At 44.1% G+C, this 13540-nt stretch overlaps 1 protein-coding gene across 2 annotated transcripts; it reads left to right on the forward strand.

The window, feature by feature from the left end:
• Positions 1-286: 286 nt before the first annotated feature.
• On the forward strand, positions 287-11118 carry LOC140105133 (peroxiredoxin-6-like). 2 transcript variants are annotated; one of them, XM_072129057.1, is made up of 5 exons: positions 287-445; positions 7600-7756; positions 9282-9428; positions 9821-9967; positions 10560-11118. In XM_072129057.1, exons 1-5 carry the CDS (start codon positions 354-356, stop codon positions 10689-10691), a joined length of 675 nt encoding a protein of 224 aa, XP_071985158.1. In that variant the 5' UTR covers positions 287-353; the 3' UTR covers positions 10692-11118. The 2 variants fall into 2 exon arrangements, with proteins under 2 accessions (XP_071985158.1, XP_071985159.1); XM_072129058.1 differs by lacking the exon at positions 287-445 and adding an exon at positions 996-1063.
• The last annotated feature ends 2422 nt before the right edge of the window (positions 11119-13540 follow it).

The following is a 13540-nucleotide window of genomic DNA, read 5'->3' on the forward strand; positions in this document are numbered from 1 at the left end:
CGCCCTATAGTCTGCACTGCGCTGCCACTGCTCATCACTCTCTCCCATGTCCCCGCCATTCGCCCGCCCAATAATCAGCAAAGGGCCTCCTCCTGCCCGTCAATCTCCTGTTTCCCCGCCCCTCGCCTGCCCTATAATCAGCACAGCGCTGCCCGTCACTCTCTCCTGTGTCCCCGCCCATCGCCCGCCCTATAAGCAGCACAGCGCTGCCACTGCCTGTCACTCTCTCCTCTGTCCCCGCCCAATAGTCTCTACTGCGCTGCCCTGCCCATCAATCTCTCCCGTGTCCCCGCCCCTCGCCCGCCCTATAATCTGCACAGCGCTGCGTCTGCCCGTCACTCTTCGCTGTCGCCATGCCTGGGATAATGCTCGGCGATATGTTTCCGGATTTCAAGGCCGATACGACCATTGGCCAGATCAGGTTCCATGAGTTCCTGGGAGACTCGTAAGTGGCAGTTACATAAGAGCACGGTGTGTACTGCTGGTACAGGCCTGGCTGAACTGCTGGGACTTGTAGTACCCAATAGTGAATATTCTATATGCACAATGTATGGGAAGCAGAGGTCACTGACAGCATGGATCCTGTACCTCCACAATGCAGTGTAATAGTTTATATATCTGGATTATAAATCCTGCCTGCACTGGATTGTTACCACAGACCTGTATGGCATTGTGTAGACGTCCTTCCCCTGCATGTGCTTAATTCATGTTTAAAGGGGTTGTCCGAGTTTAAAAAAAAAAAAAATATGTGGCCAGGAGCGGGGTTACTAAAACAATAAAGATGTACTTACCTCCCGCTGCCCTCCCGTATCCAGCGCTGCTGTCGCTCCGGTCCGGGGGCCATGTAAACAAACATGGCCGCCGGAGCAGCGCTGGATTCAGCTTCCGGCCGGCCGTGGCCGGGTACGCCTATCCGTCCCTATACACAGCATTGTGTATGGGGACCGGAAGGTTGTCGCATCCGGCCGGAAGCTGAATGCAGCGCTGCTCCGGCGGCCATGTTTGTTTACATGGCCCCCGGACCGGAGCGACAGCAGCGCTGGATACGGGAGGGCAACGGGAGGTAAGTACAGCTTTATTGTTTTAGTAACCCCGCTCCCGGCCACATATATATTTTTTTTTAAACTCGGACAACCCCTTTAAGCTTGGTTTGCACTGTTATATTTTTGTCTCAAACCCTTCCTGATTATCGCATGTTGTGTCTTTTCCCTCTTTTAGAAAACCCCATTTCTTGCATAGTTTCCTCTATGGTTCTGGGTAATGTGGATGGGGTGTAATAGCCACAAGGTAGGTGCTGTAGGGTTGGCAGCTCACCTGCAGCCATTTGGGGTGCGTTCACACGTTCAGTTTATCAGATGCAGTTTTTGATGTCTGAACCAGGAGTGGAGTGATAACTAAGGGTAGGAGTAGCACAGCTCAATAGTATAAATCACAGCTGCTATTGGCTTCAAAAACTGAACGTGTGAACGCGCCCTCAGAGTTTCATCATCTTAATCTACCTGCACATATTCTAGAGCGCTGTGTGAGGTGTAATTGCTACAAATTCATCAGTGTTAAAAGTTATTGCATGACCTGCATTGACATGTCTCTTACTTGCTGTGGATCAAAAATCTGCAGCGTAAATACTCTGTTACGACTGTATTAGGGTCCGTTCACATGTTGCGTTTCGATTATGTTTTGAAACGCATCACAACATTACATTACTGTTTACATAGCCTTTACGCTTGCCTTAACATGGCGTTAATGGCTGCTTTTTGTAAACTTAATGTTGACAGCTATTTAATTAGGCGATGCAGCTGTGATGTTTGAAAACACGTAGCGCTTTGTCTGCGCACGCAAACGCAGACATAGCTGCGCAAACCGTGGCGGGCCTCGGACCGATCGCATTGGCGTTTCTATGGAAACGCCTGCGATCGGGAACGAGCCACCGGTGTTTTGCAAAATTAACGCAAAACACCGGCGGCTCATTTCCGATCGCGGGCGTTTCCATAGAAACGCCGATGCGATCGCGCCGCGGCCCGCCCCAGTGGCCGCGGCTTTGTCTGTGTTTGCAAGCGCAGACAAAGTGCCACGTGTGGCACCAGCCTAACGCTGCCGGTAATATGGAACAAGTGCAGATAGCCTTAAAGGACACCTGTCATCAGGTCTCTGCCACTTGCCCTGTCACCTCTACCTGTTGGAGCAGCTCACAAGGATCCCATCCCAGCCTTTATCTAGTTATTTCATACATTATTCATTGTAAAATCATCTATTCTTTATCATGTAAATGAGGCTGGTCACATGGTCAGAGGCAGTGATGTCACACCTGTTACTCCTCCCCCTGCTCATGTCTGTGTGTAATGTATAGTAAAGCATGGCTAATGTGTTTGCTGCATCCTCCTAATTCACAGGTGAGAGACACAGACATCAGCTACACAAGTACCTGACATGTTCTGCTGTAACATGGCTGCCTGGAGCTGCTGTATCTCTCCTATACACACATACACATGCACACACAGGCTGCAGGGGGTGTGGCCACCAGCACCAGGAAGCACATCATTATACAGCCTCACACCATTATACAGGCTGTCAGTCAAGCACTGGGGGTGTGGCTGTACCTCCCACTCATGAATAGAGTGGACAGCTTGAATATGCTAATGCTTCATTGGACATTTCACAGGTCATTTGCATACAGCTTTAGGACCTCATTGCTTAGGTTTACAGGCATGTAGAGGGACAATGAAGGGATACAGGCAATGCTCTCTAATGGCAGTTTATGAAAATATATTTAGTTTAGGGGGGTTATTTTGCATGACGGGTTCTCTTAAGGCCGCGGTCACGCGTAATGCTAGGTGTCCGTTCATAACGCGACTCTAGCGCACAGGGGAGGTCCTCGGCCGAACGCACATGCGTTTCCAGGGAAACGCATGCGATTGATGAGCCGATCGCATGCGTTTATCTGGAAACGCATGTGCGTTTAGGCCGAGGACCGCCCCCTGTGTGCTAGCGTCGCGCTATGAACGGACGCCTAGCGATACGTGTGACCGCGGCCTAAGTTATTTCTACAAGTTGAAGATTGTCATGCATTAAATATGCATGAAAATCTGCATCATATATGCATGGCTTTTATTTGTATTTTTCTGCACGCACTTTTTTTTTCCCTTTACCTCTTGTTTTATCTGCTGTCATTTCAAGCTAAAATCTGCATCGTGATCCAGATGTTCACAGGCCCATGCACCCGTTATTATAGAAAACCACATTCAAAGATCTGTAAGGATTCCCTTTCCTACTACTGTATTATGCTGCAGATTTTCAGCAACAATGTCCACACAATATGCAATTTGTGAACACGTCCTTAGGTCGCAGTCACACGGTGCGTCTCGGTTGTGTTTTGAAACAAATTACAACAGCTGAGGAGAGGTGATTTGCTTAATGACATTACTGTTAACATTTGTAACAAAGTAAACATGGTCTTAACCATGCGTTTGTTTGCATTATGTTAACACATGCGGTAACGTGTTTACAGAGCGTTTTGTATACTCAAATGTTAACAGTAATGTAATTAAAGGGAACCCATCACCACTATTTTCACAAATACAGGTAGTGACAGGTTCCTATAGAGCTCTAGTGACTATCCCTGCTTGTAGCTAAAAATTATTCCCCTGAGATTCCCATATATTCAACTTTATAGTTTTTACCTTGTAACTAAGCACAGCTACAGCGAGTCCAGGTGGGCGTGGCCTCCTCGGGCTGAGTCCAGCAGTTTCTCTTCATCCTATCTCTGTATGCTGCTATAATGTCATGTGACCAGGGTGACATCATCGCAGGTCCTATAGCTTTTGTAGCATTAGGAACTGGACACTAAGCATATATGTCTCACAGTATATTTTATCACATGAAATCACAGCAGCCTGCATGGAGAGGAGTAGAAGTCCATGGAGGCTGCTGTGATTGTTTTATGTGGTCTGATATGTACATGGGGTACAGTTTTCATATTAAGTAGCTTAAGGACCTTTGATGTCACCCTGGTCACATGACATTAGGCCACGCCCCCTGGACTCGCTCCAAAGCTGCATAGATACCAGGCAAGAGTATAACTCTGATTTAATGGGAATCTGAGGGAAACTACTTTTAGCTACAAGCAGGGGGTCAGATAGTTACTAGAGCTCTATAGGAACCTGCCACTACCTGTATTTGTGAAAATAGTGGTGCCTTGTTCCCTTTAAGCAAATCGCCTCTAAACGCACCGTGTGACTGCACCCTTGGAGTGTTGCCACACATAATGTTTTGAACCACCACTACACAGTGTATGGATGGAGCTTTCTGCTTGTATTATATAGTTAAAAAAAACCTTGGCATATTTACTTACAAAAGAATTTTTTTTAATTTTTTTTTTTGGGGGGGGGGGTGCAGCACAAAATACAAGTGCAGAATGTTCCCACTATGGAGTGCGTGGTATTTCGGCATTATAGCCCTTCAGCCTCTCTTCAGTCATGCAGAATTATATTGCTCCTTGGATGAAGCTGTTGGTTCAGGGCTTATAACTAGGTTTACTGACATGAAATAGCAGTTATATATTAATACGCACCAGGACGTCACCGGTATTTGTGCAATGTCTGTTGGCAACTTCACAGCTTCTGTAATATGTTATGCAATCACAGGGGGCGGGGGGGTCATAGCTGCTTTGTAATTTCTTCTGGAGTAATTTATCTTTGTGTTGTACCTGTACAGGACAGAAGTATTCAGAATCCAGACAGACTTGTCCTGGCACTCCCTGTTTATATAGATGGACACTTTTTTATCCGTGGGGCCTGATGATATCATTTTTTTTCCCCCTGATATGTGTGAAACGCACAATAATGCTCGGAGACGGAAGCAATGATGCTAGTGATGTGACATAGGTCACATACTGTGATTTATCAGGGCTTGTGTGGCAGTTTTCTGGCATACAAGCCTTGAAAAAATTGCAATTCCTGGTACTCTGGGAATGCTTGGGATGAGGTGGGTGTGCCTGGCGGCACTAGCTGGAGCCTGGGAGTGTGCAGGTTAAGGCGTAATTCTACCCCAGGTCCTGCCTATATGCAGGCAAAGCCATCTGCCACAGAAATCAAAGGCCAGAGCCTCCTAATATAGACATTGGGTGGTGTTTTCACCATACACTTTACCGTGCATTGTAAATTCCAGCTCTGACCATCACACACGTTTGCAAGCAGTCGCTGACTTAAAGGGAACCTGTCACCAGGGACCTCATTTTTCACTAAACACAGATTCTAAAAGCCCATGACACCTGCAGTGCAAACATGCCTCTCTGCCTTTCCTGAGCATTTGCATTACTGTATAATTGTGTGTTATAACTTACTCTTGCATGCTGACAAAATCCTGGGGTTGTCACAGAGGCTGGACTTTGGTTTGGTTGCATTTCAAAAAACAACATGTGACCTGTTTGAGCTGCAGGCTGCCTCCATCTTTGTGCTCCTGTACAGCTTGTCCCTCTCCCACTGATGTCAGACTGACCAGGCTGTGACCTCTGAGAAGAAGCAGGAGGTATAACACACAATTATACTGTAATGCAAATGCTTAGAAAAGGCAGAGATGCATATTGGCACTGCAGGAGTAATAAACTTCTGCTACCTGTCTTTAGTGAAAAGGGAACCTGTCACCAGGGATGTGCTAATTGCACATTGTAATGCATGGGGAGTAAAATCCACATATACTGCCATACTGTAGTATGGCAGTATATGATAGGATCGATCAGACTACCTAGGGTTAGAGTACCCTAGGGAGTCTGAAAAATAGTAAAAGCAAAAATAAAAAAAAAGTTAAAAAAAAAAAATTATAATAAAAAAACCTAAAAATTCAAATCCCCCCCCTTTCCCTAGAACTGATATAAAAATAAATAAACCGTAAAAATCAAACACATTAGGTATCGTGTCCGAAAATGCCCGATCTATCAAAATATGATAATGATTTTTCACTGTTTAACCCCGTAACGGAAAAGCCATTTTGAAAAATATAAAAAAATTAATAAAAAGTGATCAAAAGGTCGCACAGTCCCAAAAATTATAGTAATGAAAACGCCATCAAAATTCGCAAAAAATGACACTATCCACAGCTCCGTACACCAAAGTATGAAAAAGTTATTGGCCCCAGAAGATGGCAAAATAAAAAAAAAATATTTTGTACAGGAGGTTTTAATTTTTTTAAATGTATGAAAACATTCTAAAACCTATACAAATTTGGTATCCACGTGATCGTACCGACCCAAAGAATAAAGTAGACATGTCATTTGGGATGCAGAGTGAAAGCTGTAAAATCCAAGCCCACAAGAAGACGTCACAAATGTGGTTTTTCACCATTTTCACTGCATTTGGAATTTTTTTTTCCCAGTACACGCCATAGATAATTAAATACCGTCACTACGAAGTGCAATTTGTTACGCAGAAAATAAGCCATAACAGAGATCTTTATGTGGAAAAATAAAAAAGTTATAGATTTTTGAAGTTGGTGAGTGAAAAATGGAAGTGAAAAAACTAAAAAAAGGCCAAGTCGTTAAAGGAAACCTACCACTTGAAGTGGCAGGTTTCCGATGGCAATACCGAGCACCAGCTCAGGGTGAGCTGGTGCCAGAGCTTATTTTAGTTAGTGTTTTAAACCGCGGTATCGCGGTTTAAAACACTTTTTAAACTTTATAGCCGGCGCAGGCAGGTACGCGCTCGGCGCTTACCATGCGCGCGGCTCTCATTCACTTCCTATGTAGCCGTGCGCACGGTAAGCGCCGAGCGCGTACCTGCCTGCGCTGGCTATAAAGTTTAAAAAGTGTTTTAAACCGCGATACCGCTGGTGCTCGGTATTGCCATCGGAAACCTGCCACTACAAGTGGTAGGTTTCCTTTAAGGGGTTAAAGGAAACCTACCCCTAAAAAATGATAGTTCTAACCCACAAATACATCGTACCAGCTCAGGGTGAGCTAGTGCCGGAGCATATTTTCATTAAAGAAACCCCCGATTGCTTTATTAAAGTGTTTTATACCTTACATTACAAACCCCCTTCGGCACAACATATTACGGCTTGGTGCACCATGCGCGCGACCGTGCTTGCGGCTGATTCGGATGTGCTAGAAAGCCAGTGACGTCACATGCTCTTGGGCACACTCGCGCCTGCGCAGCTTCGCATGTGAAGCCGGCCGTGTGAAGTTGCGCAGGTGCGAGTGTGCCCGAGAGCTCAGTGACGTCACTGGCTCTCCGGCACTTCCGAATCATCCGCAAGCACAGTCGCGCGCATGGTGCCCCGAGCCCGTATCATGGTGCGCCGAGCCATAATATAAGGTATAAAACACTTTAATAAAGCAATCGAGGGTTTCTTTCATTAATGAAAATATGCTCCGGCACTAGCTCACCTGAGCTGGTGCGATGTATTTGTGGGTTAGAACTACCATTTTTAACTGGTAGGTTTCCTTTAAGAACACCTGACTTGCAGATCTTGTACAAAATTATGACAAGGTGGCACGGAGTCTCTTCAGTCTTCTTCAGTCATAGAACATTGGATTCTAGTTTTTAACTGGATAGTTTAGGTTGATGATGATGACCTCAAGTTATATGTAACACTTCCTTTTCTCTTCAGATGGGGTATTCTTTTCTCCCACCCAAGGGACTACACACCAGTGTGTACCACCGAGCTGGGACGGGCAGTGAAGCTGGCGGAGGAATTCAAGAAACGAAATGTCCGCATGATCGCTCTGTCCATAGATTCCGTTCCAGATCATCTTGGCTGGAGCAAGGTAAATGCTGAACGGGCTGTAGATCTGAACTGGTATAGGCGCCCTTGTATTTATCAAACCCATTTAGATCATGTACTGACTGGTCAGACTGAAGGACATGCACAGATTACATGTGGAGACTGAACGTTGGACATGCAGTTATTTTACCACCCATTGAAGGTCTGCTGAAAGGGGTGATGCTCAGCACTCGAGTTTGAGTGAGTGGGGTCCCCAGAAATTATTTGATTACCTTGTGAGAAGAGAAATGTACGGTAATATATATTTTTTTTCATAGGGTTTCTATTCCGGCTGTGAATAGCACTTCCAGGGGGTTGCAATGGTAGTAACACAGAATATGACATGGGTTAGAGGGGTGTCCAATTTCCCTGTATTTATAAGGAGCGCAGCTTACCCTCCTCATTTAAAGGTTATTCCAGGATAATTTCTAATCCTACTGAAATACCATGCTTGGCATTAAGTGTGTTGGGTAAGTCGTGAAGACTGTGTAGCTCAGGGCTCCCACACACCAGACGTAGTCGGTGAAGGAGCGACCTCACTGTTGGGACAGGATTCCTTGCATATTGATTAATAATGATGCAAGGAGTCCCTTCCTCCCAGCTAAACGGCAGCACCGCCACTGTAATCTAATACACTACAGCACTGCTGCTTGCATCACTATATGGATTTGCTGCAAGGAATCCTATCCCCAGAAGTTTGGTCACTGACCAATCACATCTAGTGTGTGGGAGCCCCGACTGAAATAATTAAGTCTCCTCACGCAGCGATCATGGGGATGCCAAGTGTCAGTCTCTGATCTGTTAATTGTCAATATAAGATGAAAAAACCTTTAAACCCTGGAACACACCTCTTGAAGGGGTTGACCACTAATGGGACAGTTGACTAGGGCAAGTACAAGACTCTAATAGGGCCACCTGTACTTTCTCTGCAGTCCATAATACTCTGATTTCCCGGGTCCAACGTGCTTCCAACGGATCAAGGAGGTAGTAAAAGTCCCTACTGTGTACTCCAGTCCCATGCCAATGGTTGGAGGGGGTTTGCCAAAGCTATCCACACGCCCCCTCAAACCACTTGCAATATGAGTGGGGATCATGGTGGAGGGTCACATGACCACGGCTCCTACAGACTGCAAAGAACTTTTAGTGCTTTACCCCTTTAAAGGCATTTATCATGGGTATTTGCTAAAGAACTTCCTGCAATAAATAAAAAATGTCTGCTTCCTCTATGGCGCATGCAATAATCCACATGCTGGGCTCCAAAACAAACATGGTTCAATGAATAAAACAGATTTTCAGTTGCAGAAGTTTCTACTACAAAGACTTCCCAGTGTGAATTTGCCCTAAACAGGACCTGTTGCCACTTCTGACATTGCAACAGACAGTGTGATATGTCCTGTGTTTGGGGAAATCGCATTGGTTCAGCTTGTACAAAGAACTACAAGTAAAACTACTGTAATTCCTGCTATGTTGCTTAATGTATTATTTATTATCCTTATTTTCCTGCTTTATATATGCTTTGTCTTTTACAGGATATAAATTCTTACAATAGTGATGAGCCAACAGAGACACTTCCTTTTCCAATTATTGCAGACCCCAAAAGGGACCTTGCTGTAAAACTGGGTATGCTGGATCCAGATGAGAAGGACAATGATGGGATGCCAGTGACTGCTCGATGTGTGAGTACTGATGTACTGAGACCCTTCGAGTATCTGCTCATAAGTGGCTGCAGAATTTTCCCGCAGTGGTAAATACTGCATGTACTGTATAAGGCTGTGATTTAGCTTTGGCATTGCAAAGGTTAATTTCCTGACCGTGATTTGCAGCATTATGTGACATGTTATTATGGGGCATGTGTGGGTTTGGCATGTGGCAAATCCACACACAATACGCTCAATGTTGTGTACGAGTAGTGGCAACCCAATTCTACTGTGATTCCGGTGCCAAAAAGCCACAGTGTGGATGTAGTGCAGAGAAAATTGATGCATAACCTGTGGAACATGTGTGCCATTATAGCCCCAGGTTGATATTGAATGGAATTTGTATGTAATTTTACCCTCTTGGGTTTTAGGTTTTCATTATCGGGCCAGATAAGAAAATGAAGCTGTCAATCTTGTATCCTGCAACCACTGGTAGAAATTTCGATGAGATCTTGAGGGTTGTAGACTCCCTTCAGCTAACGGCAAAGCACAGTGTGGCAACCCCTGTGGACTGGAAGGTAAGAATGATGGAGAGACATCAGCACTTTTAAACCTGTGGAGAATGTATTGAGGGTTAATATAGAGAAGGGGCAAAGCCTTTTAAAACCCATTGAGGGTGCATTCACACGATGCATTGCGCCCTGGTTTTTTTATGCGTTTGATGCATTCTAAAGGCTCCAGCCTGGATCACATGCTGAGGTAACAGTCTGTTTCCATTGCATTTGCTAAAACACAATGTAACTTGGGCATGTGTTCAAGGCTGAAGCCTTTGGAATGCGTCAAAAAAAGTGACTCAACGCATCATGTGAGCCACCTCAGGGTGCGTTTTTCAGATACAATTTTCAATGTCAAAGTTAAAAAGAGGAGGAATAGCTTTTGCAATGTCCTCGCCCATCATGATCCACACCTTCTTTTAACTTCAGAAACTGCATCTGAAAATCTGATTTGTGTAAACGCAGCCAGAGTCTTGTAAACCTCCGCCCTCAAGGCTTTCCACCTGACAATCTCTAACATAGATACAGAAGCCATAGTTACTGCTGTTGTGCAATCTAATCCAATGTTTACTGCAGGCCTCTATGTAAAGCCTAATCCTAATTGTCTCCATTTCAGCCTGGAGACAAGGTTATGGTTACTCCAAACGTTCCTGAAGAAGAAGCCAGCAAGATCTTCACCTGTGGCGTTACCACCAAAGAACTACCTTCTGGCAAGAAATACCTGAGATACACAGCGCAACCAAAATAAAGATGACTTCGGATGAAGAGATGTTTCCTTGGGTTTTCGTATGAAATGTGATGGGCTTTGTCTGATTGAACGGCTGCTGGGGATCAGATCTCCGAAATGTGATCAATAGAAATTGTATTGCACATGTGAAATTCTCTAAACTCTGCTATAAGAGGGGTGAAGGGATCCAAAGCACTTCCTATGATTGATATTAATGTCTCTGGCGTTTCCAGCCAAATGTTTGCACTGGCCTCTGCCCCCACCAAAATCCCTGAATATCCAGCCATTTTCTTGGAACATGGTGCCTTTCTAACGAATAATGTAATAGTTTTTGATTGAACTATGCATCTGTTCTGGTGTACTTATTTTTTGGGGTGTATTCAGTCCTGATGCCAATCATTATTCTGGGCTTGATGCAATAAAATAAAAAAATTTCCTGAGTGAAAAATATGAGTCTCTTTTTAGTTATAAACTTTGGTAGTAAATCGTGTGCATCGACCTTTTTTGCTCCCCAGCAAATATCCATTATCTCATGATATCACATAGGGGAGCCCCCTCTGAGCCAGTACCAGAGCTCAGAGGACTGTCCCTAAGGGTGATGTCACACATGGCGTTTTTGGTCTGTTTTTAAACATCTGTTTTTGTCAGTTTACCATGCATTTGGCTGCTTACAACTTGTTTATCTATTAAGATAATTTTGGAAAACGGACCAAAAACGCCATGTGTGGCATCACACTAAGCCTTACTTTTATTACATAGATAACTGTTGTGCAGAACCTCGGGCCTGATTCACAATGTGCATTTTAATTGTGTTTTGAGACTAACTGAAGACTTCCCCCTTGATCACATTTTGAGGTAACGCTGCGTTTAGCAAACTCGATGGAAAAACAATGTAACCTCAGAATATGATCAGTTGGAGCCTTCGGATTGTGTCTCAAACTTATAGGTGTGAATGCGGCCCAAGGGGATGTGTTCACACGCGGCATTTGAATTTTTGTTTTGAAACCAAACTCAAACGCTGCAGGAAGAGGCGGTTTACGCCAAAATGATGGAGTCATTTCAGCTTGAAATGCCATGCAGCACATTTGAGGGTTTTAGACGATTTTCAAGCTGTTTTCAAATGTATCTGGAAAGAAACGTGGCCTCGCCCAGGCACCAGAAAATGCAGACCTAAACTAGATCAACTAATGGCTGGTATAAAGTAGACTCCGCAGATCTGCTGCAGAATAAGACACTGGAGTCTGATTCCTTCAATCGAATTTGTTATATACTCCAAATATCTAGAGGTAAAGTGGTAGTTCCTGCTCGCAAGCAAATTTAGGGCAAGTACACATGTAATGCAAATTTAGGGCAAGTAACAAAATTCAATTAAAAAAAAAAAAAACTGACTCTCTAGAATGGATGGGGATGAACTTGGGAGGGGGAGAAGCAGAGAATTAGTTAAAGGGGGATCTCTATCTCTGGTGTTGGATGATAAATCTTTCTATTGTAAGACTGTCTAGTCATATTTTGCACTTTCTATTAGTTGGATTACTTTACACCAGAAAACAAGGACAAAATTCTGTTGGGTCAGCACTATTTTTGGCACACGGACCTTTTAGGTGTCGAAAACAAAGTAGGTGTGACAAACTGTCTAAATACTTTAAATGTGGTGCAGGGTTTTTTTTTTTTTTTTTTTTTTCTTGCAAATTAAGACTATTGCATAGAAGATTAATTCATTTCCCTCATTGTAGTAAATTACTTTTTGTCCTTGGGTATTAGGCATTTTTTTTGTAGTGTAAGCAATGGTTCCCTTGGTGGTGAAATTCAGTCAGGAAGTGTATAAGGACCCAGAACACAGGCCAAAAACTGGCTACTGTCAGATAAGACCATCAAATGTGGAATTTTTTTTTTTTGTTTGTTTTTTGTACAGGTTTTAATTTTTTGTAAATGTATGAAGGCATCATAAATCTATATAAATTTGGTATCCCCAAAGAATAAAGGAGACATGTCATTTTGCTTCGTGAAAGCCATAAAATCCAAGCCCACAAAGAACACGACGCAAATGCATTTTATTATGCTTTTTTTTTTTTTTTTTTTTTTTCCCCCCACCAATTTTGGATTTTTTTTTTCCCAGTACAGGGCATGGAATATTGAATCCTGTCACTACGAAGTGCAGTAAAACAAGCCCTCATACAGATCCTAAAGGGAAAAAAAAGTTATGGGTCTTTGAAGGTGAGGAGTGAAAAATAAGTCTTTTAAAGGGGTTTTCCCATGAAGACGAGTTGGGCCCTATCCAAGGCCCTAACTTGCTGATCAGTGCTGAGACCCCCACAGATCGCAAAAACCCCTCGTCACTCTATAAGAGTAATGGAGCAGACAGCTCCATTAATGTCTATGGTGTTGACAGAGATCGCTGAGCGCAGCGCTCAGCAATTTCCGTCAGCTCCTGCGAGATTAATGGAGCAGAACAGTCATGCGCAGCCGTCTGCTCCATTAGTCTGAGGAACGGCGGGGGGTCTGTTGGACCCTGAGTGTTGGCAATCCTGTGGATAGGGCCTAACTTGTTACCGGTACTTAAGGGGTTTTAACACTAAGACATCTCAAAAAGTAATGTATTCACTGTATGTGAACGCAGCCTCCGTAATAAAAACATTGTAAGCGCTGGGAGATGGTGTTGGATGGGAGCTTCCGGCTGTCCGGAAGCTCCCTGTGTGCCCCTGTAATCAAAGCGGCGCACAGAGGAGACTGACTGCGGCGCGGGACCTAAGCAGCGCCGGATGAGGTAAGTAGATGTTTAAATAGCCCACCCCAGCACTGCCCTAAGTAAATTTTAACACCTAGATAACCCCTTTAATAGTAAATTATTTGGCATTTACGTAGCCATTCAA

Source organism: Engystomops pustulosus, chromosome 10 (genome assembly GCF_040894005.1).
Source record: "Engystomops pustulosus chromosome 10, aEngPut4.maternal, whole genome shotgun sequence".
Lineage (NCBI taxonomy): Eukaryota > Metazoa > Chordata > Amphibia > Anura > Leptodactylidae > Engystomops > Engystomops pustulosus.

What these genes read in the sequence shown, in the direction of transcription:
- LOC140105133 (XM_072129057.1), top strand. Translation starts at nt 354, where the DNA reads ATGCCTGGGATAATGCTCGGCGATATGTTTCCGGATTTCAAGGCCGAT. An exon ending in CATGAGTTCCTGGGAGACTC is followed by an intron (nt 446 to 7,599) that starts GTAAGTGGCAGT and finishes TTTTCTCTTCAG; the next exon opens with ATGGGGTATTCTTTTCTCCC. An exon ending in TGCCAGTGACTGCTCGATGT is followed by an intron (nt 9,429 to 9,820) that starts GTGAGTACTGAT and finishes CTTGGGTTTTAG; the next exon opens with GTTTTCATTATCGGGCCAGA.